General features: G+C 66.9%; 6 protein-coding genes across 10 annotated transcripts in view; 3 read left to right on the top strand and 3 right to left on the bottom strand.

The window, feature by feature from the left end:
- DNAI2 (dynein axonemal intermediate chain 2) overlaps positions 1 to 2227 on the top strand; it is a 5273-nt gene extending 3046 nt beyond the window's left edge. The window contains exons 6-12 of the mRNA XM_015645461.3: positions 181 to 320; positions 511 to 633; positions 891 to 1117; positions 1259 to 1394; positions 1472 to 1618; positions 1708 to 1905; positions 1987 to 2227. Coding sequence (XP_015500947.1) covers positions 181 to 320; positions 511 to 633; positions 891 to 1117; positions 1259 to 1394; positions 1472 to 1618; positions 1708 to 1905; positions 1987 to 2037 — 1022 coding nt within the window. The 3' untranslated portion in view covers positions 2038 to 2227. The remainder of the gene's footprint in view (positions 1 to 180; positions 321 to 510; positions 634 to 890; positions 1118 to 1258; positions 1395 to 1471; positions 1619 to 1707; positions 1906 to 1986) is intronic.
- Positions 2228 to 2970: 743 nt separating this feature from the next.
- Positions 2971 to 6522, bottom strand: BTBD17 (BTB domain containing 17). Its single transcript, XM_015646079.2, has 3 exons — positions 6321 to 6522; positions 5061 to 5337; positions 2971 to 4520 (listed from the first exon to the last, which is right to left on the bottom strand). The coding sequence occupies exons 1-3, from the start codon at positions 6409 to 6411 to the stop codon at positions 3440 to 3442; spliced, it is 1449 nt and encodes a 482-aa protein (XP_015501565.1). The 5' UTR covers positions 6412 to 6522; the 3' UTR covers positions 2971 to 3439.
- A 3047-nt stretch (positions 6523 to 9569) lies between these two features.
- On the top strand, positions 9570 to 12044 carry GPR142 (G protein-coupled receptor 142). Its single transcript, XM_033518784.1, has 2 exons — positions 9570 to 10397; positions 10718 to 12044. The coding sequence occupies exons 1-2, from the start codon at positions 10259 to 10261 to the stop codon at positions 11569 to 11571; spliced, it is 993 nt and encodes a 330-aa protein (XP_033374675.1). The 5' UTR covers positions 9570 to 10258; the 3' UTR covers positions 11572 to 12044.
- An 837-nt stretch (positions 12045 to 12881) lies between these two features.
- GPRC5C (G protein-coupled receptor class C group 5 member C) lies at positions 12882 to 19326 on the top strand. 5 transcript variants are annotated; one of them, XM_015646082.3, is made up of 5 exons: positions 12882 to 13232; positions 16513 to 17533; positions 18085 to 18182; positions 18338 to 18481; positions 18626 to 19326. In XM_015646082.3, exons 2-5 carry the CDS (start codon positions 16522 to 16524, stop codon positions 18656 to 18658), a joined length of 1287 nt encoding a protein of 428 aa, XP_015501568.1. In that variant the 5' UTR covers positions 12882 to 13232; positions 16513 to 16521; the 3' UTR covers positions 18659 to 19326. The 5 variants fall into 5 exon arrangements, with proteins under 5 accessions (XP_015501568.1, XP_015501570.1, XP_015501566.1 ...); XM_015646084.3 differs by having other exon boundaries at positions 12885 to 12995; XM_015646080.3 differs by lacking the exon at positions 12882 to 13232 and adding an exon at positions 13248 to 13490.
- A 1387-nt stretch (positions 19327 to 20713) lies between these two features.
- On the bottom strand, positions 20714 to 22980 carry CCDC137 (coiled-coil domain containing 137). Its single transcript, XM_015646086.1, has 6 exons — positions 22622 to 22980; positions 22117 to 22244; positions 21740 to 21950; positions 21389 to 21471; positions 21182 to 21261; positions 20714 to 21041 (listed from the first exon to the last, which is right to left on the bottom strand). The coding sequence occupies exons 1-6, from the start codon at positions 22963 to 22965 to the stop codon at positions 20853 to 20855; spliced, it is 1035 nt and encodes a 344-aa protein (XP_015501572.1). The 5' UTR covers positions 22966 to 22980; the 3' UTR covers positions 20714 to 20852.
- Positions 22981 to 24075: 1095 nt separating this feature from the next.
- Positions 24076 to 25840, bottom strand: part of TSPAN10 (tetraspanin 10) — a 4195-nt gene continuing 2430 nt past the window's right edge. The window contains exon 4 of the mRNA XM_015645335.3: positions 24076 to 24090. Within this exon, the coding sequence (XP_015500821.1) occupies positions 24076 to 24090 (15 nt within the window). The remainder of the gene's footprint in view (positions 24091 to 25840) is intronic.

Below are 25840 nucleotides of genomic sequence, written 5' to 3'. Positions count from 1 at the left end.
GATGGATGGATGGATGAATCCAGGGGATGAGCAGGATGGGTGCTGTGCTCCCACCTCTCCCACCACTCTGGACGGTCCCTGGGAAGCACTGGGTGAGGTTTGTTCCCTGTTCCAGCTTGGACAGTGGGAGAAACGTGACAAGTAAAGGAGCTGGGCAAGGGCTTTTCTTTTCCTTCCCAGTGTATTGGGACACCAGGAAAGGAGGGCTGCCCATGGAGATGACCCCTGTGGAGTTCAGCCACAGGGACCCCGTGTACGGAGCGTTCTGGCTGCCCTCCCGCACGGGCACCGAGTGCTTCTCAGGTTCCACCGATGGGCAGGTGAGGAGCTGGAACAGGGCAAGGGGTCAGCAGCTCCTGAGGGGTCTTGAAAGAGCTTCCTGTGCCTGCTCTGCCCCTCAGCAGCACAAGCTCCAGGTGTCCCAGTCTGGCACGGGGCTCCAGGACTGCCTGCACCTCTGGCTGTGCTGGGAGCTGTCCCCAGAGTCCCTGCCACACCTTGTCCCCACAGGTCCTGTGGTGGGACATCCGCAAGATGTCTCAGCCCAGCGAGAGGCTGATCTTGGACATCACCCGGGAAGATCAGCTGAAGGCAGCTCTGGGTGCCAGCTCCCTGGACTTTGCACCTGTCCTGGTGAGTGTCCCTGTGCCCACACCCAGCCTGGGCACAGGGCAGTGCCTGGTCACCCCTGTGAGCCCAAGGCCAGGTGCCCTCAGAAGAACTGGGGGTTGATGTGCTCCAAAAACAGGGGGTCCTGCTGGCATTTCGGTCCCTAAACCCCCAGTGGTGGTGGGTGTCAGGGTTCTGGCTGCAGCAGGATCCTCTGCTGCCCTCCACGCCATGGGGTCTCCATCCTGCTGACAGCTGCACCCTCCTGCTCCCACCCCCAGCCCACCAAGTTCCTGGTGGGCACAGAGCAGGGCATCATCATCTCCTGCAACCGTGACGCCAAGACACCGCCCGAGAAAATCGCCAACATCTTCAGAAGCCACATCGGGGCTGTCTACAGAGTGACCAGGAACCCCTTCTTCCCCAAAGTCTTCCTGTCAGTCGGTGACTGGACTGCTCGCATCTGGACGGAGGAGCTCATGGATTCATCATCAATTATGGAGACCAAGTAGGTGTCAGTGGGCCAGAAATCATCCCCAGGGTGTCAGAGCACGCTCAGGGTGGGTGGCAGTGGGGTCTGAGTGCTGAGATGGGCCGGTGACTGAGGAAGGGCAGTGCCAGCGTGGCTGAGGGGTGGCTCTGCTGGAAGGTACCACACCTCCTACCTGCTGGATGCGTGCTGGAGCCCCGTGAAGCCGGCCGTGTTCTTCACCGCGAGGTCGGACGGGACCCTGGACATCTGGGACTTCCTCTTCCACCAGAAAGAACCTTCCCTCAGCCTCAGGGTGAGTCCCCAGCACCTCTGGGACCCTCGCATTACCCCAAGGCCCAGTGTCACCACCCAGCTGTGCCCTGTCCCCAGGTGTCCAACGATCCCCTGCTCAGCCTGTGCTCGCAGGACAACGGGCGCATCATTGGCTGTGGCACCAGGCAGGGCACCGTGTCCCTCCTGGAGATCTCCCCAGGCCTCTGCACCATGCGGAAGAACGAGAAGACCCTGACCTCCACAGTATGTGCCAGGTCCCAGCCGAGCCCCACGCTCTGCCTGCAGCCCTGTGCTGTGCCCCCCACGCCCCTCTGCCCCACATCTCCCCGCAGATGTTCGAGCGGGAGGCGAGGCGGGAGAAGGTCCTGCAGGACAAATATCGGGAGCGGCTGCTGCGGGAGCAGGAGAGGCTGCGGGCCAAGCCAGAGGAGCAGGAGGATCCCCAGGAGGTGTTCAAGCAGGCCCAAGCAGATTTCTTCTCCAACATCAAGGCAGAGCGGCGAAGGAGGGGCATGGAAGTCCCTGAAGAGGTAAAGGGGGCAGGACAGTGGCCACCATGGCAGGGACCCCACCGAGGGCAGGGGACAGGGTGAATATCAGGTGTCTTTCAGAGTGAAGAGGGCGAGACAGCTGCACAGCAGGAAAAGCAGGAGAAAGAGTAGGAGGATGCCAAGGTCAGTGTGCTCCAGCTGTGCCTTCCTTTCCCCTCCATGCCAGAGCTGCTGCAGGGATGAGGCCACTATGCCCAAGCCAGGCAGCTCTCTTGGGCTCTCCTCCCTCCTGGGGTGGCAAGTGGGGGACTCTGCACAGCCCCCTGACCCCAAAACTGCTCCCTGGCCTTTGCATCCTGGTTTTCTTTGGTGTGAATAAACCCGCACTTTCCACGTCACATTTCCTCTTTTGTCACATCAGGGTCAAGCAGAGGCTGGGAAAGTCACGTCCTCCTGCTCCTCCTGTCCTTTCCTTGACCCAGGACACTCAAAGCCAGAGGCTGAGCACAGCCAGGCACCCACAGTGTGTCCCCCAGTGTCCCCAGCCATGGAGCAGGGCACAGCAGGGTGGCTGGTGGCAGCTGGAGAGCCCTGTGTCCCCACAGGAGCAGCCCCCAGGCTGGGTTATCAGTGCTGGGTAAACACAGCCCTGCTGGTGGAACCGGCATCCACCCCAACTCTTCATCCCCCCCTTAATTAATCATTAACGAGCTGCCGTCACAGCAATGGGGACATCACACAGGTGGCTCTCTGTGGGGAGCCCCCCAGCAGGACCCTTCCCCAGGCTCTGCTCAGGGGCTGAACCCACCCGTGGGTGAGCAATGCCAGGATGGGGTTTGGGGATTCCCTCACACCCCAACCCAGCCCTGGGGGTGCTGCTGCGTCCCTTCCCCAGGCACTGGGGACACCTCTGTCATCCTCCTGAGTGCCTGTGCAGCACCCTGTGCCAGCCCTGCCAGGGCCAGCTGTCCCCATGCCAAACCCTTCCCAAGCAGGGACCCACATCCCCACAGGGAAATGCATCCATGCCTGGATGGGTGTTTTCCTTCCCAGGAGTTCTGCCAGAAGGAGCTGAGCTGTCACCCCAAAGATGCCCCACACGTCCCACGCTCGTTTTCTGCTTTATTAGGAAAGGGGTGGGGGTACCTGGACAGGGATGGGGCAGCTGCCCCCACCCCTCCTCCACTGGGGGAGGCTGATGGGCCCCTCACCCCCAGATTGGGCAGCTCCTGAGCTGGACCCAGCTGCCCACACAGAGGGACCCTGGGGCTGCCTCACAGGAAGGATGGGCTGTCCCTGTCCCTGTTCCCGCACCCACTGGGGGCTCTGATGTGCCCATGGGCTCCACATTTCACTTCCTGCACCCCCTACATGGGTCTGGGGCGCTCCCAGCATCCTCCATCCCCAGGGACAGCGATGGGGACAGGATGTGGCAGGGGAACACTCAGGGAGGGGTGGGCAGTGCAGAGCACAGCCCTGGAGCCCCCCAGCGAGGGGACCCCCATCTACCTACGGGACCAAGCGTTCCCCCCATGGTGCTGGGGCCAGCATGGCAGGACCCAGCTGTGCCTCGCTACTTCTTCACCTTGATGAGGGAGTGGTAGACAGGCTTGATGATGATGTGGAGGTGCAGGGAGTTGTCGATGAGGTACTCGGAGGTGCGTTTCTGCAGGTCGGCGTGCGCCAGGAAATCGGCCGCCTCGTCCGAGCTCTGGTGGAAGCTGTAGGCGTGTTTGACCAGCACGCGGCCCTGCTGCCGCACACCCACCAGCACCGTCTTCTGGAAGCTGACACCGGCGAAGTCGGGGCTGCTCATGGCCGGGGTGATGACGAGGCGCGGGCGCCCGTCCTCGATGCGCACGGGCTGGATGGCGCCCGCCACCGAGTCCGAGTACACGGGGCGCAGGCTGACGGGCAGCCAGCGCGGCGAGAACAGCACGTTCCAGGTCACCCTCTTGCCGGCGTCGTGGCTGCTGGGCCCCAGCTGGGTCTGGAAGCTGGTGCTGCGGTCGTCACGGGCCGGGTTGGTGATGACCCACTGGGAGCCCCAGCTGGGTGCGAGGTAGTTGCGGGGCAGGAACATGCTGCAGTTGACGTCAAAGTACTTGGCGAAGTGGAGCGGGGAGGCAGCGTGGAACTGGAAAGCCTGGAAGAGCAGGTCCTGCACCGCACCGCGATGCCGCGCCAGCACCGCCGACTGCGCCTGCAGCCGGAACAGCTGGCTGGGCGCGATCATGGGGTAGCGGATGGAGCGCAACACCCGCTCGGCCACGGGCGCCTCGGGCTGCCGGCGGCTCAGCCAGCCCTCCACGGCCGTGTAGAGCTCCAGCTCGCTGTGCAGCACCAGGTCGGAGCGCTCCAGCAGCAGCAGCAGCAGCTCCACGCTCACCGAGCCCCACTCGGCGCTGCCCAGCACCGCCGACAGGTTCCAGGCCAGGAACTGGAGGCAGCTCTCCTGCAGCGCCGCGTCGCCGACGCGCACGGCGTAGTGGTACCAGCCCACCACGTGGCCCTGGCTCGACTCGCTGGCCAGGTGGGTCCTCATGTATTCGGCCACGCCGCGCTGCAGCCCCCAGACCCGGTACTTGCTGGCCAGCTGGTGCATGGGGATGGCCTGGTGCAGCAGGATGGAGACCCCCCCGCAGTACAGGTACCTGGGCAGAGCACAGGGTGGTGACATTGGGACACCCATCCCTGGCAGCTCAGTTCCCAGGGGAGCAGCCTCTGCCCAGGGCTGCTTTCATCTGAGTATTCCCACAGGGTTCCCAGGGGAGCATCCCACCTCCTTGGATGCTTCCCTCTGGGTGTTCCCATCCTGTGTGGTCTCCATGGTCCCTAGGAGAGCATCCTCCTTCCCTGGCTGCATCCCATGAGTTCCCTAGTGGAGCATCCACCTTCTTTGGCTGCATCCCTCCAGGTACACCCATCCCTCAGGATCTCCATGGTCCCCAGGGGAGAATCCTCCCTCCTGGGCTGCATCCTTCCCAAAATGTACATCCCTCCCAAAATGCACATCCCTCCCAAAATGTACATCCCTCCCAAAATGTACATCCCACGAGGTCCCTGTGGCTCCCAAGGAACATCTCCCTTCTTTGGCTGCATCCCTCTGGGCATCCCCATCCCGTGGAGTTCCCCGTGGCTCCCAGGGGAGCTGCATCCTCCTGACCTCCCCATCCCGCGGGGTCCCCACGCACCTGATGAACTTCTCGAAGAGCGCGGCGGTCTCGGGTGGCTCGTACAGGGTCACGACGCTCTGGTTGCGCAGGAGGCTCTCGAAAACCTCGCTCTGGAGGCTCAGCAGCAGCTGGTGCGTGTGGAACACCTTGGGCTCGTCGGAGGCGGCCGAGCGGACCCGCAGCACCGAGTCGCTGCCGTTGCCGTTCTGCAGCAGCTCCTGCAGCCGCTGCAGCAGCGTCAGAGAGTGGTTGATGGTGGCCGCCGTGGAGTCCCCGCTAAAGTCGGCTTTTTGGGCTGCAGAGAGATGGGACCGTCCCAGAGCTGCACCCCAGTCCCAGGCACTGAGGTGGGGTGGGGTTACCGAGGGGCTGTGCACCTCCCGCCTCCGCTCCCCCACTGCCAAAGGGCTGCTGGTGCCAAGGGGGTGTGGGGGAACAAAGGACGTGGGGACATTTGCGTCCCTGAGAGCCAAAAAACTGCCTTTCTGCAGCAGAAGGGCTGAGACCACCATGTCCCAGGCTGGGGTGTGCTGGGAAATGGCCGGGTGCCGGCGGCACTGGCTCTCAGCCCGGTCTGCCTGTCCCGATCCCGTCCCCGCTGTGGGCAGAGCGAGCCCCGGGCATTGCTCTGATCCCTCGCATCCCGGATGGATACACGGGGGGACAGAGAGCCCGAGGGTGTGGGGAGCCAGGCACGCTCTGCCCCGCACCCAGGAATGGGCTCCCGAGCAGGGACACTCGTGTCACTGCGGGTCCGTGCTGGGATCCCAAACAGGGACTGGAGAGGGATCTGGGAATGTGGAACAGGGGTCTCCATGCTCCTGTGGGCACTGGGACCCCACTTCCTCTCCTCCCTCCTGACACCACTCCCAACGCTCCTCAGAGCATCCTTCCCCCAGGAGGAATTTGGCCCCGTCTGTCTCAAACGCATCTTGCCTCTCAAATCCCGTCTTGCTGACGGATTACCCTTCCCAGCGCCGGCTTAAGTCCGGCTGAGCGGGGATGGGGAAGGGGAGCAGGCTCCCTGTACCCCGCGGTGCTGGACTTGTCTGCCCTCGGCACCGAGCCCTTCCCCGGGGCACCAGCGAGCACAACCCGGCTCCGAGGGTGCAGCACATCCAGGAGCCACTTCCATCCCTTCCCGGCACCCCGACGGCAGCCGGCGAGACGCGCTCAGCTCTCCATCAGCCGCCGAGCCGCACCCCGGCACCCGGCGAGGGCAGCGCTACCCACGGCTCGGGGACCCTCCGCGCCTCCCCCCGCCGCGGCCACCCTTACCGGCTTGCACGGTGAAGAGGAGGAGGAGGAAGGCGGCGGCACAGCCCCAGCGGCGGGTGGCCACGGGCCGGGTGCCCGTCAGCCTGGCCATGGCGTCGCAGGCGCATCTGCCGGGTGCGGCACACGCTGCTCGCCCGGGGCTTATGTAGGCCACGCGCCCTCCCGGCCCGCGGGCCCGCGCCGCCGCATCGATTGGTGGAAACTGGGACCGGTCGTTGCCACGGGAACCGCTTCCAGCCTCCCTGCATCCCACCCTGACCCCCAGCCCCAGCCCCGCACCCCGGGCTGCCGCGGCGCGGGGCCGTCGCCGTGTGGCACCTGCTGCTGGCACCGCCGCGCCGGAGCCCCCCACGCGTGGCCGCGGCCCTTTGTGCCGGGGTCTTTGCATTCAGGGCACAGCTCGGTGGCCTCCCGCTCCCCCCGGCTCATGGGTATTCATGCCGGCAGCAGCCCATCACCATGGCATCCGCGCTGCCGGCAGGAACTGCCTGCCCTTTTCCCAGCCTTTGCAGCCAAGAGGCCGCCAGTGCGCCCTGCGCCGCCTCCCTGGCCCCCGACACCTCTCGGGGGGCTTCACCCGAGCTCCCCCAAAGCCCCGGTGCCACAGGCGCAGGCTGGGGTGGCGCTGGGTGAGCAGAGAAGGGGCAGCGGGGTGTCAGCCAAGTGGTGTCAACCCCGCTTTGGCTGCGGCCCCGGTGGCACCGTGGTGTGGGGACCCAGGACCCCGGGCGGGGGGACACACCCCACAGAGGAGGCAGCACGGCTCGCAGGGACACAGCAGCCCCTTCCCCACTGCCGAGGAGCCCCGTCCCCCTGCACAGCAGCTCGAACACGGGCTCAGACACGGGTTCCAGATGTTGAGCGTGGGCAGATGTCGCTGCAGCTGCCGAGGGTGTGGGATCACCATCTGTCCCTGACCCATGGGCGCGGAGACTATGAGGACAAGACCCCGGCCACCCCCATGCCACCCTTGCGGGGACGGGCAGGTGGGCGATGCTCAAACCCTGTGTCCCGAGTGGGCAGGGGACCCCCAAAATCGCGGTGCCGGCAGAGCGCCCCGCCCGGGCTGGTGTCCTTGCACCGTGGGGGCCCGGGGAACGGGGCCCCCGCCGCAGCACAGCCGGTTCACGGCTCAGCGCGTCCTCCGACGCCTCATTTCACCACCCGCCTGATAAACAACAGCTTGTGGGAGCGTGTGCCCGGCGCGCCGCCGGCTCCGTGCCAGCCCGGGCGGCAGCCACGGCCCGGGGACCCCCGTGTCCCCCGCGGGGGCATCGGCTGCTCACGGCGGTAAGGCGACCGCGGGGGGACACGGGGGAGCAGGGGGCTGGTTCCGGAGGTCACCAGGGGTGACAGCCCCCAGCTGGCAGTGAGGTGAGGGAGCAGCTGTGCTGGCCCGGAGATTGCGGGGCTGGCTCACCATAGCGACCTGTGCCAGGCAGCAGTGCCAGGGCATCGCCCCCGAGGGCTGGGGGGGCACTGGGGAGATGGAGCTGGACCCAGGGACCGGCAGGGGACACCAGCCCCCTCCCTGTGCGGCTGGGGAAACTGAGGCACGGGCACGGTGTTCTGGCAGCGGGCAGGAGCAGCCAGGGCAGAGCCCACACGGAATCACACTCGTGTGCACAGCCACACGTCACACCCTGCCCACACCCGCTCTGCTGGGTCCCCAGAGGTGGCCGCGGTCCCAGCCTCTCACTTGCCCCCGGACCACCATCCCTGCTGCTCTGGGGCGGGGACACGCTCTGTCACGGTCACTCGGAGCTCCCCAGGTGATCCCTTCCAGCGGGAGCCGAGGGTCGGTGGCGTCCCCGTGCCCGGACAGCCCAGCCCGCGGCTCTGCCCGTGGCTCTGCCCACGGCGCTCTCCCCCCGCCCCGTGCCCCGCGCCCCGGAGGCTGCGCCATGCTGCGGGTGCCGGCGGGGACCGGGACACGAGCAGGGACACGGGCAGGGACACGGGCACCGGCGGGGACAGGGACACCAGTGGGGACACGGACTCGCACACGGTATGTCCGTGGGAAACACCAAGCCAGGGAAGGTGGCACTGCACTCCCGGCGGGTGGCACTGAGGCCACCCAGGTGAGAGTCCCTGTCCCGCGGGCTTTGGGGAGCGGGAGCCCGGGCGGGGGAAGCAAAGGGGGGCTCAGAGAGAACCCGACCCGCCCAGCAGCGCAAAGGGGATCGGGCTGGGAAAGGGTTAAGGCGATCGCGCAGCGGCTGCAGCCGATCGATGCCCCAGCTCCGCGGGGGACGTGGATGGACGGGACCTCCTGCTGATGAACCGGAGCTAATTTGCAGTTAATTGGCACCCCTTTACTCCCCATCCCCCTCTTCTTTTCCGTCGAGCTGTACTCAGGGGAAATCAGGATCAAGATCTTGTGCTCAGGATCTTGCTGGGGTCCCGGCCGGGAGTTCCAGGGTCTGGGAGGTGAGACACCCGGCATCCTACACACACCTCGAGCAATTCTGGGGGAGCAGATCCATCACTGGGGGTCCCGGAACGGGAGAGGGACCTGACCTCCCCTCCAACCGCGGCCCCGAAGCCATCGAGTGTCTGCGGTGTCTGGGACAAGGGGAATTTGGGGTGCCCCCGGGGCCAGGGTCAGACTGGGAGCAGCGTGGTGCCCCGTGCCCCCTCCCTGAGCTCAGGACCCGCCTTTGCATCCCTCACCCCATGATCCCAAGACATCCCCACCCCAAATAGCACCCCGCACCTGCCGGGCCCAGGTGCAGGGCACCCCACAACCCCCGGTCCCAGGACCTCCCGCACCCCACGACCCCCGGACCACCCCGGACCCCACAACCCCCGGTCCCCCCTGGACCCCACGACCCCCGGACCACCCCGGACCCCACAGCCCCGGTCCCAGGACCTCCCCTCATTTCCCACCCGGCGCCGGGGCTGGAGGTCCCCCAGGGATGTAAATTTGGGGGGGGATTCCAACCAATCAGAACGCGGCGCTCTGCTCTGGCCGCACCCCTCCCGGGGAGCCCCGCTCCGATTGGCTGGGGCTGGCACCCCTGAGCCAATAGAAGCGCAGAGATCGGGAAGGGGGTGGAGCACTCATGGTTTATGAATGAGCGAGGGCAGCGTGGGGACGATCCGGGCGTGGGGAGTGGGCAGAGGGATGGGACAGGGATGGGACAGGGATGGGACAGGGATCAGGGCAGGGATGGGACAGGGATCGGGGTAGGGATGGGACAGGGATGGGACAGGGATCGGGCAGGGATGGGACAGGGATTAGGGTAGGGATGGAACAGGGATGGGACAGGGATCAGGGCAGGTATGGGACAGGGATCAGGGCACGGATAGGATGCGGATCCGGATGCGGATCCGGATACGGGCGGGGATGCGGGCAGGGCAGTGGGGCAGGGCCGCTCCCAGGCTCCTCCAGCTCCGCTGCCTCAGCCTGAGGAGCTGGGAAAGGACCCACTTAGTGGCCTGGAGATGGCGACCCCGCATTTGGCACCACTGGGACCTCCCATCGGCACCTCTGGGTTCTCTCTGCCACCTCTGGGAGCCGTCTGGTGGCACCCAGCCCGGGCTGGGGGCCAGAGCCTCCCTCTGCTGGCATCTGCCCAAGAACATGGTGTTTTAATCTGGTTTTCTACAGAAGCAGGGCTGAGGGCTAAAGGAGGAGCAGCTCTGGCAGAGTGGGCTCTGCTGGGACATGGCACAGGGGGTTTGGGGTGCACTGTCTCCCGTGGGTGCAGCAGCCCCAGGTCTGCCTGCAGTGGCACGTTTTGGAGCTGCCCACTGTCCATGGATGCTGCAGGACAAGGGAGCTGGGGTCCAGCCAAAGTGGGGATGCCCAGGTGATGGTCCCTGTCCCCAAGCACCCAGTGGCATGTCGTGGCTGACCTCACGCCCAGGTGCCATCAGGACCCTCATCCCCCTGATGCTCCCTGTCTCTCCTCACAGCCGACCCCTGGTGGAAGATGACGGTCCCTGTGCCCAACAGCTCAGCGGTGCCATGGGCACGGCCGGAGCCCGAGCCGGAGCTGGAGAGGTCACCCTGCCTGGTCGGCATCATCCCCGTCGTGTATTACAGCGTCTTGCTGGGGCTGGGGCTGCCAGGTGAGGGGGCTGAGCTGGCTGAGGGGCTGGAAAGAAAAGCCCTCGGGATGGAGGGACTTCACCTGCTCCCCCCCAGCCTCAGACCTGCCCCAGTGCCCGGCTGTGCTGCCCGGCCCCAGGGCAGGTGCCACCGCCACGGGGACAGATGGTATTTGCATTGCTTGGGCTGGCACACGGAAGAGATTAATCAGCCCAGCAAATCCCCACAGCACCGGGATATTTATAGCTCCCCTGAGCTGGAGCCGGGGCAGCCCCGGGAGCTGCAGGGTGGGGCTGTGAGCCCCCAGCTCTCACCTCCACCCATCGCTCCCTCCCTGCAGTGAACATCCTGACTGCCGTGGCCCTGTCCCGCCTGGCCACCAGGACCAAGAGATCGTCCTACTGGTACCTACTGGCCCTGACCACCTCCGACATCCTCACCCAGATCTTCATCATCTTCGTGGGCTTCATCCTGCAGACAGCCATCCTGGCACGGGCGGTGCCCAGCGCCTTCATCCACACCGTCAACGTGCTGGAGTTCACAGCCAACCACGCGTCCACCTGGGTCACCGTCCTGCTGACCGTGGACCGCTATGTGGCCCTGTGCCACCCTCTGCGCTACCGCACCGTGTCCTACCCGCGGCGCACCCGCAAGATCATCGCGGCCGTCTTCGCCGTGGCCCTGGCCACCGGCATCCCCTTCTATTGGTGGCTGGACATGTGGCGTGACGCCGACCCCCCCACGGCGCTGGACACGGCGCTCAAGTGGCTGCACTGCGTCACCATCTACTTCCTGCCCTGCAGCATCTTCCTGGCCACCAACTCCGTCATCATCCGCAAGCTGAAGCGGCGGAGGCGGGCGGGGGGCGGCAAGACCACGGCCCTTCTGCTGGCCGTCACCACCGTCTTCGTCGTGCTCTGGGCTCCCCGGACCGTGGTCATGATGTGCCACCTGTACGTGGCCTCAGTCAGGAGGGACTGGCGCGTGCACCTGGCCTTGGACATCGCCAACATGGTGGCCATGCTCAACACCTCCCTCAACTTCTTCCTCTACTGCTTCGTCAGCCAGACCTTCCGCCGCACGGTGGGCGAGGTGCTGCGGGGACAGCCCCGGCAGGACACCCGCCGTGGCAGTGGTCACTTCCCTCCCCCAGCCCTGAAACCGCTGAAGCTGCTGGGCAGCACCGCGCTCTGAGCTGGGCCCGGTGCCCACCCAGCCCCATGCATGGCACCGGCAGCCAGGGAGACCCCACCCTCCACGGAGCCGGGGTTAACGCTGCTGCTGCTGCTGGTGGCAGGAGGAGGTGGTTGTGCCCAGACACTGCTTTGGGGATATCGTGGTGCCTGCCTGGCAGCAGCACCCCAGGATGGGCAGCTCAGCCCTGCCCATGCTCAGCCCCTCATGCAAAATTGGAACTCACCCAGGGAACTCACCCAGGGAACTCACCCAGGACATGCCCCAGTTCAGTGGCACCGAGGGTGCTGGGGAGCCCAGGGGCTGCCCCTGGTGAGGGGTGGGGGGCACAAGTGAGTTCCTGTGAGCCCTGACAAGGATGTGGTGCCCGCTGGGTGCCACTCCATAAACTGCAGTGCTGAGACCAAAACTCTGCCTGGGTCGGGCTCCCCGCGGGCAGCTGGAACAGAGGCACCCTGCACCAGCGTCTTTGGCACAGGGTGCCCCTGCCCTGCCCACCCCAATGCCCCCTGCCCACCCCCGGGAGTGCTGCAGGGAGCACCCACAGGGTCTGCTGTCCCCACTAGTGGGGTCTGGTAAGATCACAGCTCCCGGCCCACTCCCATTAATCCCCCTGGCAGCAGCCAAGCTGCAGCCCCCCCGCCAATGCCCCCCAGCATCGGCTGCACCCAGCGCTGCCCTCCCAGTTGCACCAGTGGCAGACTGGTGTGACGCTGGAGGAGCGGCCGTGCCGTGCCAGCCTGTCCCCAGCTGCCAGCAGAGGGCAGGGACGGGACACTGCGGAGCTGGCACTGCCGGGCAGGGAGCTGGCATCCCCCAGCCCCCCAAACCCGCCCTGCCGCCACCCTAATTCTCTGTAAGGTCCTTAGCGTAATCCCCCCAAACCGTCCAGCCTTTCCTCTCGGATTCCCGAGACGAGGCAGGACAGACCAGGGGGAGCCCGGAGGGGGGTCAGGGCCTCAGCTGGCTCCTGGCAGGGCACAGAGACACCCCCAAACCCCACCAGACCCCCTGCCCACCCCCGAGCCCTGGCTGTGCCCGCACTGGGGTGCGACGGGGCGCAGCCTTTGCCCCCAGGGTGTGGGGCTGACCCACTCACGGACCCACCCTGCCCCCGCAGCCGGGTCATCCTCCGGCGTGGACAGACCTCGCCGGGGATGTCACCTCATCCCAGGCCGGATCCCTACCGGGGGACAGGGTTAAAGCCCGACCCGGTGGCGCGGGGGGTACCTGGGAGGTTCTCGCTCCATTAATTCTGGCACGTGAGGAGAGCAGAACCGGGAAGGGATTAGTTATTAACCTGACCGCGGGCAGGGGCTGAGGGGCCGCGGGGCGGGGGGCTCGGCTGCCTCGGGAACCCTCGGCGGGAGCTCCGGGATTGCCACCGGCCCCCCCGATTGCCACCGCCCCCCCTGTGCCAACCGGTGCGTATTTACTTGGCAAAGGAGGTGGAAATGTGCTGACGGCGTCCGCCGGAGCGAGGGGGCTCCGCTGGGAACGGCTCCGAGCCCCGGCCGGAGCGGCGGGAGGCTCTGGGAGGGCAGCAGCGACCCCCGGCTCTGGAGGGGAGCCGAGGGGAGCCGCCGCTGTGACGGGGTTCAGCCAGCCGTGCCACCGTGCCAGCCGTGCCAGCCGCCCGTCCCTGCGGCTCCCGAGGTAAGGTAAGCCTGGAAAAAATGCGCCCGGCGTGCTGATGTTTTCGGATAGAGCCTGGCCGGGGTCCAGGTCCCGGTGCTGAGCGACATGCCAGCCCCTCAGCGTGGCCTCTGTGCTGGAAGGACCAGTTCTGCCCAGTTCCACCGCCGGGTCGCGGTTCCAAGCCCACCCAGAGCACCGGGAGCCAGGATCGGGCTCTGCCCGTGCCGGGAGCTCAGGACCGGGGATCCACCGCCCCGAGAGGAAACCGAGGGCAGCACATGGTGGGCATCACCCCCCCAGTGACCCCACAGCCTGTTGGGGTCTTTCTGTAGGACCTATAAGAACGCCGGGAGCAAGCAATGGGGGCTGGAAACGCGGGCAGGGTCCCGATGGGAAAGGGGGAGCAGAAAACGCCTGCAGGGGCCGGGACATGAGGGTCTCCGTGGGGAGGGGGCTGAAATCGCCCGCCGTGAGGGGATGGGGGGGTTCCCCTGGGAAGGGGATGAGGAAATCACCCGCCAAGGAGGGGGACAAGAGAGGCAAACGCTGTGCGGCCACCGGGCAGCCTCGGCGGGACGGGCGCCTGCCGGTGGCCCCACGGGGGGTCACGGGGGTCTCGTGCTGAGTCAGCAGCCGGGAAAGCCTCCGGCGGAAGGAAGCAGCCGGTGGAGAGGCCGGGCTGCGCTGTGGGGGCGGCAGGACAAGCGGCCTCCGCTCCCGGCACCGCTTATCCCCAGGGCTGAGCCTTTCCCGGAGAGCGAGGGCTGTCCAATCCTGGAGCCTGCGCTCCAAATCCCTGGGGAAACTGAGGCACGAGGGCCACTGCAGAGACCCTGGCCTGCGCTGCCCTGCCCCGTGCGAGGGCAGGGATGATCCGATCCCAAACATCATCCCGATACCAAATGATCCTTAGCAAGAGGGCAGGAGGGCGGCGGTGGCGGAGCTCTGAGCCTGGACACACCGTCCGGTCCCCGGGGCTCCGGCGGGCGCCGGTCCCGGTGCCACGGGCGCCGCCGGTGCTCCCACTGAGGCTCTGCTGTCCTTTCTCCCCGGGTTGTTTTCATCCCGGCCTGGACGGGGGCAGGCCCCGCCGGAGGCGCATTGAACTTTCCTCTGCATCCTTCACCCTCTTGCTTCACCCTCCCGAAATAGCAGCGCCTGCCTGGAAAACTCTCCCAGGGCTGGCGGGGCCTCCGGGGTGCCCCAAATCTCCCAGGGCTTTTCCCCATCCCCAGGGAGGAATGGGGTGATTGTGGAGTGCCCATCCCGACCCCAGAGTCGCGGCCAGCCCCGTTGGGACAGGGACCACCAAACCCCGCTGCCCTGGTCGCCAGCCCTCTGCAGAGAGGGCTTTTCTGGGTTTTTTCTGGGGTTTTCTGGGTCCTGCCAAGGGCTCCGGCTTTATCCATCAGCTGACATTCCTCCGGGAGGCCCCTCCGGGCCGGTGTATCCTTACACGGTGGGGCCGCCTGCGGAGTGCCACTCCCGGCTCCCACCCCAGAGCCCACCGCAGGTGGAAGATCCCGTGTGGGTGATGCAGACCCCGCTGCTCCGTCCCTTGTCCCCTGAGGGTCTTTCCTGACGTGCAGGGCTCAGCAGGGCCAGGCTGAGACCCCCAAACTCATCACATCCATGGCCAGGTGGGCTCCCCCCTGCTTCACCCCCAGCCCAGGCCGTTTCCCCGTCAGCCCCGTCCGTGCCCCGGGGCAGCGCCCCGGCCCCGTCCCTTGTCCCCTGAATGTTTCCCGGGGAGCAGCGCTCGGCAGAGCCAGGCTGAGCCCCCCCAAACCCATCACCCTGATGGCTGAGGCCGCACTGACTCATCACACCGATGACCAGGTGGGTTCCCCCCTGTTCCGCTCCCGCCCAGCGCGGGCTCTTCCCCTCCTCCAGCCCCCTCCGTGCCCCGCTGAGCTCCTCCGCCGGTGCGGGACCCCGGTGCACCCGCCCGGTGCGGCGGGGCAGGTCCCGGCCGGCCCCAATCGCGCTCCCGGGGCTGAGCCGCACCTCGGGGAGGGGCCGGGCCGGGCAGGCGCGCGGAGCGGCGGCACCGGGGCTGGCTCGGCTCGGCACGGGGGGAGCGGAGCGCCGGGCACCGGGGGCTGCGGCCGGTGAGCGGGCCGGGGGGGGCGGGGGGCGAGCCCTGCGGGGCTGGGGGGCACCGGCAGCACCGACGGGAAGGGACCGGGACCGAGAGCCGTCCGCCCCCGCAGCTCCTCCGGCCGGAGGGTTGGGGGCGGCTCCGGCGGAGTTTCGGGGCCAGGACCTGGCGGCAGCGGCGGGAAGCACCGGGACGGAGCGGGATGGGGGTGCGGGATGGGGGTGCGGGATGGGGGTGCGGGAGGAGAGAAGCGGGCGGAGGGAACTGGAGGAAGGGGAGTGCGGCGGGACCGGGCTGGGGGAGTGGGGGAAGCCAACGGGCGATGCGAGGGACCGGACGGGGTTGCAGGAGGAGCAGAACTGGGGACGCGGGTGCAGCCGCCGGGGGTGCGGGGAAACCGGGCGGGGGTACCGGGCTGGAGGACGCGGTGGGAAACAGGAGGCGGCGGAGCTTTGGGAACCCGCAGGCACAGGGACTCCGTCCCAGCCTGGTGCTGGGGGTCCCTGTCCCCATCCCGGGGGGTGCCCGGTTCGGGGTGCCCGGCCCCGGCATGTCCTTGCTGGGGTCTCCTCCCTGTTTCCTCCACCAGCAGTGAGGCTGCAGTTTCCTCACTGCTTCCTCTTCCCCGTGCCCACCGTGGGGTGGCAGGAATGGGGGGGACAGGGACTGGGACTCTGTGCCGTGCCATGCCGTGCCGTGCCGTGCCGTGCCGTGCCAGGCTGCGGCTGCCTACGTGCCAGCAGGCTGGACATGCGACCTGCACTGGGCCCGTGCCCAAAGCCAGAGGGAAGTGGGATGGGAGAAGTGGAAAGAGGAACGTGGTGGCACGTAGGGACAAGGCAAGGGGACAGCCCTGTCCCCCGGTATCACCTCTGCCATCTGGTCTGTGCCCACGTTTGGTGTTCCCGGAAAGCGTCAGGCACAGTGCTGCTCCTGACACTGGGGAAAGGGATCAGGACAGCCCCAGAGAATTCCCATGTTGGGAGGGATCAAATGGGGCACAGAGGGGCTGAGCCCTTCCCCAGCTGCCACCAACCTCCAGGCAAGGAGCCAGTGGGGGACGCGTGGCTGCCATCCGGAGCTGCCCAGGACCCCACTGCTCCCCATGCGATGCCCAGTGGGGAGCACGGGCAGGGATGCTGCGAGGTGGGAGCTGATCCCCATCCCCAGTGCCTGTGCCCTGACCCTGCTGTGTCCCGCAGGGTCCCTGGATGCCACGGTGCAGGATGGGCACCACGGCCGTGCTGCTGGCCCTGCTCCCCACGGCCACCGCACAGCCCACGCCACCCCCGGGCTGCGGCCACGACCTCTCCTCCCTCTACTACAACCTCTGTGACCTCTCGGCGGGCTGGGGCATCGGGGTGGAAGCGGTGGCCAGCCTTGGCGTGGTGACCACCTTCGTGCTCACCATCGTCCTGGTGGCCAGCCTGCCCTTCGTGCAAGACCACCAGAAGAAAAGCCTGGTGGCCACGCAGGTCTTCTTCCTCCTGGGCACCTTCGGGCTCTTCTGCCTGACCTTCGACTTCATTGTGGGGCCGGATTTCTCCACCTGCACCTCCCGCCGCTTCCTCTTTGGCGTCCTCTTCGGCATCTGCTTCTCCTGTCTGCTGGCACACGCCGTGGCCCTCAACTTCCTGGCACGGCGCAACCGGGCCCCGCGGGGCTGGGTGACGCTGGCGGTGGCCCTGTCCCTCGCCTCGGTCGAGGTCATCATCAACGCCGAGTGGCTCATCATCACGGTGGCGCGGCGCGAGGGTGGCCCCGCGGACCCCTGCCAGCTGGGGGACGCCGACTTCGTCATGGCCCTCATCTACGTCATGGCCCTGCTGGTGGCCGCCTTCGGCACGGCCTGGCCGACCCTCTGCGGCCGCTACGGTCGCTGGCGCAAGCACGGCGCCTTCATCCTGGCCACCACCGGCCTCTCCGTGGCCATCTGGCTGGCGTGGACCATCATGTACCTGTACGGGAACCGGCGCGCCGGCCACAAGCCCGGCTGGGATGACCCCACGCTGGCCATCGCGCTGGTCTGCAACGCCGCCACCTTCCTCCTGCTCTACGTCATCCCCGAGGTGACGCACGTGACGCGGCGCAGCCCCGAGCAGGCCTTTGAGGACGACGGCTACCCCACGCGTGGGGTGGGCTACGAGACCATCCTCAAGGAGCAGAAGTCGCAGAGTATGTTCGTGGAGAACAAAGCCTTCTCCATGGATGAGCCGTCCTTTGGTAGGCGCCAAAGGGACCCTCTCACCCCATGGCGGGGCTGCCAGAGGGCACCATCCTCTTGGGGACCCTTGGGGATGTCCCCACAGGGGATGGCAGCAGTGGGTGGGTGATGAGACGTCTGGCAGTGACCTGCCCTGGCGCCTGCTGCTGTTGTGGCTCCCGAGAACTGGCCGGGCTGGGTGTACCAGTTTGGGCTGAGCCCGGCAGCCGCAGGGAGCTCCCTCCCCGGCGTGGGGTGCCCGCGGCTCCTGCCCCTCCGCCCCAGGCCCACGAGACCCTGCAATAACACGGGCTGGTGACGGTCCCAGCGGGTGTCGTGGGCGGTGTCTGCGCCCCGTGGGAGAGGGAGGGTCCCCCTGAGCAGCACCCGCACCCGAGAGGCCCTACAATAACAAGCCACGGGCAGGCAGCAGCGATGCCATCCCTGGGGACAGGAGTGTCCCGCAGGAAAGGCACGGAGCTGCTGAGTCAGCTCGTTAAACCTGCTAATGAGGTACAGGGAGCCCCAGCGGGGTGGCAGTGGCTCCGTGGTGACTGTCCCCGTGTCCCAGCAGCCAAGAAGCCGGTGTCCCCATACAGTGGCTACAACGGGCAGCTGCTGACTAGCGTCTACCAGCCCACCGAGATGGCTCTGATGCACAAGGGGACGGTGAGTGTGACACCAGGGGCAGCCACATCCTGCCAGGAGCGACGGGCATGGGGGACAGGGTGTGGGTGGGGGGCTCCTGCACCCCCTGTGTCCCAATGGCCGCTGTAATGGGGTGAGCACCTTCCAAACCTTCCACCCCCGTGTCTGTCCCTCAGAGCGAAGGTCCTTATGACGTGATCCTGCCCCGTGCCTCCACCAGCCCCATGCCCGGCAGTGCCAGCTCCACTCTCCGAGCCGAGGACGCCTTCGCGGCGCAGTCCCGGCATTCCAGCATCCCCAGGGACACCCGGAGCTGCCAGGTGGGTGAACGGTGGCTGCAGCAGGGGCAAAGTCCGGCCCTGCCGTGGTGACGGCTCTGCCCGGCACCCAGAGCTCTCCCCGGTGGCTCAGGGTACATGTCCGTGTCCTGGTGCCACCGCGGTGCCACCCCGCTCTGCCCACAGGTGCAGTCCCCGTACGGCAGGAGCCGGTGGTGAAGCCCCTGTGACACAGCTCCCGCAGCGCCGGCGCGGCCGCGGCTCCTCCGTCCCGCTCCGCAGGGCTCGCCAAGCCCCATCCCACCCTGACGTGTGAATCCCACCCCGGCTGGCAGCCAGAGCTGCCTCCTGCCCGTGGGATGCCTGGACACGGCCCCAGAGCCAGCGCTCCCGCCCGCCCATGGACCCCCACGTCCCTGCCCCAAGGACTGGCTCCCGTGGGGACACCCCCAGCTGTCGCCTCACTGCCTTCGTGATGCACAGACACCCCACCTTCTTCCCCGGGCCGTGGAGCCTCCAAAGCTGCGGAGCCCGTGGGACCCCGCCCAGGGCACCCCCAGCCCTGGCCCCGCACTGACCCCCCCCAGCCCTGGGGACCCCGAGCTGAGCTGGCCCCACCGCAGGGCACAGGGGGACACAAAGCTGTCCCCAGCTCTGCCTCTGTTTCCCCATCGCTGGGGAAGGGGGGTCTGCTGGGGGTCCAGGGGATCAGTGCCTTGCTGGGGCTGGGGACCAGCCCCCCACAGCTCTGGCCGCCTTCTCGGTGCCTTCCCCCCCTGCAGGGAGTGGGGAGGGAGCTGGGCCCCTCGCCCTCCCTGCGGCTTTCTCTGTTAAATTTCTTTTTCCTTTTTTTCAGGTCACCCCAATAAAGGTGGTTTTTCCTACGATGCTGTCACAGGTGGCTGTGACGGGGGTCCCGTTTAGGGGAGTGACGGGGAGCACGGGGGGGCTCCGGGCAGGGTCCTTGGCACCCCCAGCCCCCCCAGCTGGGGCCGCTGGGCCGGGATCCCGTGGGCAGATGGGCTGCCGGGCAGGAGGTGGCACAGCACGGAGGACGTGCCAAGGTCGCGGTGGTTTTCCCGCTCGGATTGCCTTCCCCTCCGCAGCCATTCCTCCTCCTCCGGGCAGGAAGCCTGCGGCCAGCAGTGCCATGAATTATTCAGGGCTGGAATGGCTCGGTGGGGGCTGCGGGTGACCCGGTCTCCTTGAGCCGGAGCCGGGATGGCGGCGCTGGGGCTGCCGGTGGGCCAGTGTCCCTGCACAGGGGACACACGGCACGGTGTGGCACTGCCGTGTCCTGGATGTCCCTTCAGCTGGCACAAGCCCACGCTCCCGGCTCTGGGGACACGGCAGCCGGGTGTTTGCAGCGGGACGTGCCCGTGTCCCCCGGGCTGTGCTGCGTCACCCGTGTTTGCCTGTCACCCGTGTTTGCCTGTCACCTGTGTTTACCTCTCTCTGTGTTTACCTGGGGACATTGCCCAGCAGCACCAGGCACTCGGTGTCACCAGGGCCGCTTGTCACCACAGCACGCCCTCCTCCCGGGCACCGCGGTGACCCTCCAAAGTCACCGCCACCTTCCCGGGGACACGGCGGCAAAGCCACCCGAAAAAAAACAAGGTGCAAAGCTTTGTGCCGCACTCAGGCGTGGCAGGGGACAGGGGAGAGCTCGGCTGCCGTGCCCGGCCCCTCCGGAAGCGCAGGATCCCACCGGCCCCGCCAGCGCCGGCCGCAGCGCGGGGCGGCCCCGCTCCAACAGCGAGCGCTTTGTGCCGGCGGGGCCGCGGAACAGCGGGGCCTTTGTCCGGCCAGGTGAGGCACACACGGCCCAGCCACGCCGGGAGCAGCCCCGGAGCCTCCCCGGAGCCGGGGGCTGCCCGGAGGGGTCGCGGGGCGGTGGAAGTGGGGTGGGGTGGGCGCACATGGCAGCGCGCCTGGCACCGGGGTCACCGTGACCAGGGACGGGCAGGGACACGGGCAGCGATGCCAAGGGCAGGGCTGTGTGTGGCTGCAGCCACGGGGATCAAGCAGGGTCACCAAGTGACAATAAAGGCAGGTGACACCGTGTGGGTGAGTCCTGTGGCACTGTCCTCCCAGCAGGCTGAGCTGGCAGGCTCTGGGGTCTCCTCACAGCTGAAGAACGAGGTTCTTGCCCCCACTCTGCCAGGGCCAGCCCGTGGTGACAGTGACATGCCTGGGACTGCCATATGCCAGCACAGCAGCATCCCTAAGGAATCCCTGTGGAATTGGGAACACAGAGACGCTCACAGCACCGGCTCCCACTGGCACTTTTTACTCCAAGCATGTCCATGGCACCGCAGGGACCCCGCTCTGGTGCTGAGCCGTGGAGTGTGGAGCTGTGGGAAGCCCCAGGGCTCAGCAGTGACACAATGTCCCCTCTCAAGTCCCGAGGTCCTCAGCCCGGACCGGCCTGGGCACGCTCCCGCTCCAGCTGTTTGCGCCTCTGGATGTCCCTGTAGGCCCGGATGACGCGCACCCGCTCCTCCTCCAGGATGCGCCGGCGAGCCATCGACACCACCGGGGACGCGGGGGACGCCTGGCTCTGGCCCAGGCGAGGTGTCAGGAGGAGCTGCTTCCGTCCAGCCTGCAGGCAGAGATGGGACAGGTCAGGCAGGAAGGATGAGACACCGGGACTGCACTCTGAGGAGCAGTCACCGGCTCACTGAGGCCACCGCTGCCCTCCCAGGTACCCCAGGGGTGGGTGGCATTGTCCCCAGAGCTCACCTGCTGGGCAGGACCCCATCCCCTGGGCAGTGAGGTGATGGTGGGTGGCTGTGTCACCACTTCTCCGAAGGGCACTGTGTCTGCAAGTGAAGCCGGGGCCAGGGTTCAGCAGGAGACCCTCGGGATGCCCAGTCCTGCTCCCGCCACCCCTCCATGTGCTGTCCCCCAGGGGCTGGGGGTCACTTCAGCCCCCCACTCCATCCCCACCTTGCAACAGGCTCTTCTCCAGCATATCCTCCTTCTTCTCCTCCTTTTTCTTCCGAGCTTTTTCCAGCTTCCTTTTCTGAAACCTGAAGTGCTACACTATGGCTGGGGCTCAGGAGTGGACAGGGAGCAAGGAATGAATCCCCACCCCACAGGAGCCCCTCAAATCCCAGTTTTTCCTTCTAGAGGGTGAAGTAGGCTTGTGGCTCTGTTCCCATGGAAAGGGGGCCCACTGCCCCCCACCTGCACCCCCAGCCACTGCCAACGCCAGAGCTGCCCTGCAGAACTGGGCAAGGGGACAGACCACAGGCGTGCTAGACTGGCCCCATCCAGCTCCTGTGGCCTTGCTCTCACTCTTTTTTCCTTTTGGATTTCTCTGGAGCCGTCGCCTCCTTCTCAGGCTCCCTCTGGAGCTGGTTCTCCGTGAGGAAGAGGACGTGCTGCACCTCCTGCTCCATGCGGCAGATGTAGGAACGCTCCGACTCCCCCTTGCCCCTCCGGAACTTGGGCACGGGGATGTCCCCAGGGGCCTTGGGGCCCTTGGATTTCTGCTGCTGCTTCTTCTCTAGGAGAGACGAGGGACATTTCTGCAGCGGTGCCACCACGGGGGTCCCTGCGGCTGGCAGAGCACGGCTGGGACATCACTGCAGGGAGGAGGATGTCCCATGGCAGGATCCAGCCGTGCCATGGGCTCCCGGGCCAGGACCCCTCGGGCCACCTGCGTGTCCCACCTGCCACCTGCCTCTTCCCGGGCTCTGGGCGCTTCAGGGCCTCGCGGCTCCGCATGAGCTCCCGCAGGCGGAACGGGATCTCCTGCTCATCGGGGTGTTTGGGCTTCATGTTGTGCTGCTTCTCCTTCCTGGGGAAAAGGAGCACCGTGAGAGGATTCCAGGGAAGCACCAGGACCTGGAGGCTGGGACACCGGGACCCGGGCACTGGGACACCGGGACCTGGGCACTGGGACACCGGGACCCGGGCACTGGGACACCGGGACCCAGGTAGGGAAGGATGCTGGGATTTGGGAAACTGAGGCTCAGGCATGGCTGGGCACCGGGACGGAGCACGGGGAGACAGAAGGGTCAGCACGGGCAGACATCGCACCCCGGGCACGGGTAGAGATCAGGAATCAGCCGCCAGGAACAGGACCCCCGCCAGGGCCCACCCGCGCCCCGGGACCCCGCGTGGGTCCGGCTCCCAAACCGGGAGCGATCCCGACTGGATCCCGCGGGCACTGACCTGCTGCGCAGTGGGACGGCCGGGCCATGCTCCGATCGCGGTCCCGCTTTCTGTCCCGCTCCCGTTTTCTGTCCCTGTCCCGGTTTCTGTCCCTGTTTCGGTCCCCATCCCGGTTTGTGTCCCGATCCCAGTTTCTGTCCCTGTTTCTGTCCCTGTGTCGGTCCCGATCCCAGTTTCTGTCCCTGTTTCTGTCCCGATGCCAGTTTTCGTGGCGGTCCCCGGGTCGCTTTCCGTCCCTGTCCCGGTCCCCGGGCCATGGCTCCGCCGCTCCTCGCGCGGCCGTTCCGCCGCCACTTCCGGACTCTGGCCCCGCCCCCTGCTGAATATTGCGCATATTTCCCCATAACTCCCGCCCTGCTGAGCGCACCGGGCTGCCATTGGCTGGAAGAGCTGTCACTCAGGGCGGGGGCGGGGCCAGGGCACCGCGGCCGGATGTTGCTGCGGGGGCTGGCGGGGGCGCGCCGGGGGGTGAGCGGGGACAGAGGGGGACACCGGGGGGACACCGGGGGGAACACGGGGTGCTGGGGATGGGGGGACACGGGGGAGGCCTAGAGGTGCTGGGTATGAGGTGTGAGCGAGGACAGGGGGACAAGGGGGGTGCCGGGGATGGCGGGGGGAAAGGGGGGATGTGGGCGGGGGGATGAGGGGACAAGGAGGGGATGGAGGGGAGTGGGGAAGGACAAGGAATGGGGAGGGGGCAGGAATTGGGGGTGTTGGAAGGGGGATGTGGGGGTACACTGGGAGCGGTGGGGTTCCTGTGGCTGAGTTGGGGGTGCAGCAGCCCCCCCAGACTGGGGGGTCTCTGTTCCCTGCAGCCCCCCCCCAGACTGGGGGGTCTCTGTTCCCTGCAGCCCCCCCAGACTGGGGGGTCTCTGTTCCCTGCAGCCCCCCCAGACTGGGGGGTCTCTGTTCCCTGCAGCCCCCCCAGACTGGGGGGTCTCTGTTCCCTGCAGCCCCCAAACAGCCCCGGAGGGACCCCGCGCCCCCAGCCCACCATCAGCTGCAGCCCCCGGGAGCGTTCGGACAGCACAGCCAAGGCGAGCGGCACCTCGGACACCCCGGGAAGGGACAGCAGGACGGGCACCCCTCATGGTGACAGGGGGGACCCTCCTGCAGCCCCCCCGATTCCCCCCCCGCCCACCCACTGCTGCGGGACCGGCTGCCCCAACTGTGTCTGGGTGGGCTACGTGGAGGAGCTGCTGGAGCGGCACCGGGACGGCGGAGCCCAGGCCTTGGCGGCCGTGGAGGAGCACGTGGAGGATGAGAACATCAAAATGATCCTCAGGATGGAGATCAGGCTGCGTGCCAGGAAGGACTGAGCCTCCCCCGGGCCCCCCCACAACAGTGGGGGACAGCCCTGGGGTGGCAGGATCTGGACTTGGGTTATTTATGGTTTATTGTGTGCTGAGCACGGGATCCCAGGGGTGTCACACGAGGTTGGGTCACCTCCTGTCTCAGGTGGAGCTGCCCTTGGGGACAGGCAGTGGCTCAGGCTTGTCCTGAGCCCCGGATTTCCCAGGAGCTGGACGCCGTGCCCTCCCCAGCATGGCAAATCCCTGCCAAGGGCAGCCTGGGCCGGCCTCCCAGCCCTCCTCCTGTGCTCCTGGTTGGAATTTAAGCACCTTGGGGGGATTTTCAGCACCTTGGCCATGCCCTGGCGATGGGGAGGGCTCGGGGGGCAGCGTGTGGCACGGAGCACGTGGGAAGCAGCAGCCTCTTGTCAAGGATATTGTCCCTGGTGTCACACCCTGCCACGCTGTGTTTTCTCATTCTCAATTTCATCTTAATTCCCCATAAACTTGTCCCAGACCCCTCCCCTCCATCCTGGGGGACTCGCAGCCATTGAGACCCCCCCACAACATCACAGGACAAAGTCCCCAGGAAGCCACTTGAGTGTCACTCACTAATGAACCCAAATTAACAGCCAGGCTCTGCTCTCTGCCAGGGAAGTAGGTAGTTCTCCATGGAAAACACTCCTGGATCCCTTTAATCCTATTTGTAGGAGCCCAACTAATTGCAATTAGTGGCAGGGGCTGAAGTTCAATTAAAGTGTGCCGAGATTATTCCGTTTTTAATTGCTTTAGTGCTGGATTAGGGAAGCTTTGGAGTGACACCAGCCATGGGCAGGGGCTGCCAGACCCTCTCTGGCCAGGACCAGGACCCCCAGGAGACTGGAATGGGGGTCCCAGCACTTCCTGTGGGATCAGGGGGCAGCGGGGGAAGCTCCTTGGAATGGGAATCGCCCAGGAGGGGAGGCAGGATTTCCCCCACGTGGGATCCGCTGCCCACCCAGCACGGGCAGGGCTAATCCTGCCCCCTCCTCCTCAGCAGCACAGGGGAAGGACACTGGATTACCCTGGGGAAAGAAGGGAGGTCAGTAATCCTATTACCCCAGGCAGGATAAATCTCCCTCCCCAAAAGCCCCCCCAGAGCATCTCTGGGCAGCGGGACAGCGGGAACGGGGCAGCTCTGGAATCGGGAATCGCAGGACTCTGTGAGTCAGGGGTTTCTGGGCTGGGGGCAGGGGGATATGGGGTTGTTTTGCTGCTCTTCCTGCATCCAGGAACATCCAGGAGCAGCTCCCTGGGTTGGATCCTTGTTCCCAGGACTGTGTCCAGCTCTGCAGGAGGGCCAAGTCCCATGATCCTGGGATCTTCCTGATGACAGAGCCGGGCTTGTGCTGCCAAATTCCCACTCCTGGTGCCACAGGCCATCCTCTGCTCCCCCTTCCCACAGCTGCTGACCCTGGCACAGGCCTGGGGCAAGCCCTGGGAGGGTCCTGAGGGATCCCCAGCTGTCACATCCGCGCTGGGGTGGGGGATAAGGGAGGGAGGAGCAGCAGCTCTGGTGCCCCCGGGGACGCCCTTCCCCAGCTGGGTCAGCGTTGTCAGCAAAGCCCATCAGGGACTGGGTGGGAGGAGAAGCTGGTGCCCCCATTTCCCTCCAGCAGCCGTGAGGAGCCGTCCCGAGCCATCCCCGGAGCCGCAGGGAACACCACGAGCCGGGGCTGTCGGCCCCCCACAGCCATGAGCCTGGAGCCCCCCAAGCTGGAGCTCAAATCCGCCACCAGGGTGAGCGGGGGTCCTGCCACCCCCCGCAAGGGACCCCCCAAGTTCAAGCAGAGGCAGACGAGGCAGTTCAAGAGCAAACCCCCCAAAAAGGGGGTGCAGGGGTGAGTGGGGAAGGGCCCTGGGATGGGGGGGACCCAGCCTGGGGTCA

The sequence above is a fragment of the Parus major genome, chromosome 18, assembly GCF_001522545.3.
Source record: "Parus major isolate Abel chromosome 18, Parus_major1.1, whole genome shotgun sequence".
Classification (NCBI taxonomy): Eukaryota; Metazoa; Chordata; class Aves; order Passeriformes; family Paridae; genus Parus; species Parus major.
The sequence above is the reverse complement of the archived record's forward strand: the minus strand, read 5'-3'. Positions and strand labels throughout refer to the sequence as shown.

Excerpts from the sequence above, each read along its gene's own strand:
- BTBD17 (XM_015646079.2), bottom strand. The coding sequence starts at position 6,411 with ATGGCCAGGCTGACGGGCACCCGGCCCGTGGCCACCCGCCGCTGGGGC. Across the intron at positions 5,338-6,320 it reads CCTCTTCACCGTGCAAGCCG|CCCAAAAAGCCGACTTTAGC; the intron begins GTAAGGGTGGCC and ends ATCTCTCTGCAG. Across the intron at positions 4,521-5,060 it reads CTCTTCGAGAAGTTCATCAG|GTACCTGTACTGCGGGGGGG; the intron begins GTGCGTGGGGAC and ends TGCTCTGCCCAG.
- GPR142 (XM_033518784.1), top strand. The coding sequence starts at position 10,259 with ATGACGGTCCCTGTGCCCAACAGCTCAGCGGTGCCATGGGCACGGCCG. Across the intron at positions 10,398-10,717 it reads GCTGGGGCTGGGGCTGCCAG|TGAACATCCTGACTGCCGTG; the intron begins GTGAGGGGGCTG and ends CCCTCCCTGCAG.
- GPRC5C (XM_015646080.3), top strand. Across the intron at positions 17,534-18,084 it reads CATGGATGAGCCGTCCTTTG|CAGCCAAGAAGCCGGTGTCC; the intron begins GTAGGCGCCAAA and ends CCCGTGTCCCAG. Across the intron at positions 18,183-18,337 it reads CTCTGATGCACAAGGGGACG|AGCGAAGGTCCTTATGACGT; the intron begins GTGAGTGTGACA and ends TCTGTCCCTCAG.
- CCDC137 (XM_015646086.1), bottom strand. The coding sequence starts at position 22,965 with ATGGGGAAATATGCGCAATATTCAGCAGGGGGCGGGGCCAGAGTCCGG. Across the intron at positions 21,951-22,116 it reads CGGGAAGAGGCAGGTGGCAG|AGAAGAAGCAGCAGCAGAAA; the intron begins GTGGGACACGCA and ends CGTCTCTCCTAG. Across the intron at positions 21,262-21,388 it reads GGAGAAGAGCCTGTTGCAAG|ACACAGTGCCCTTCGGAGAA; the intron begins GTGGGGATGGAG and ends CTTCACTTGCAG.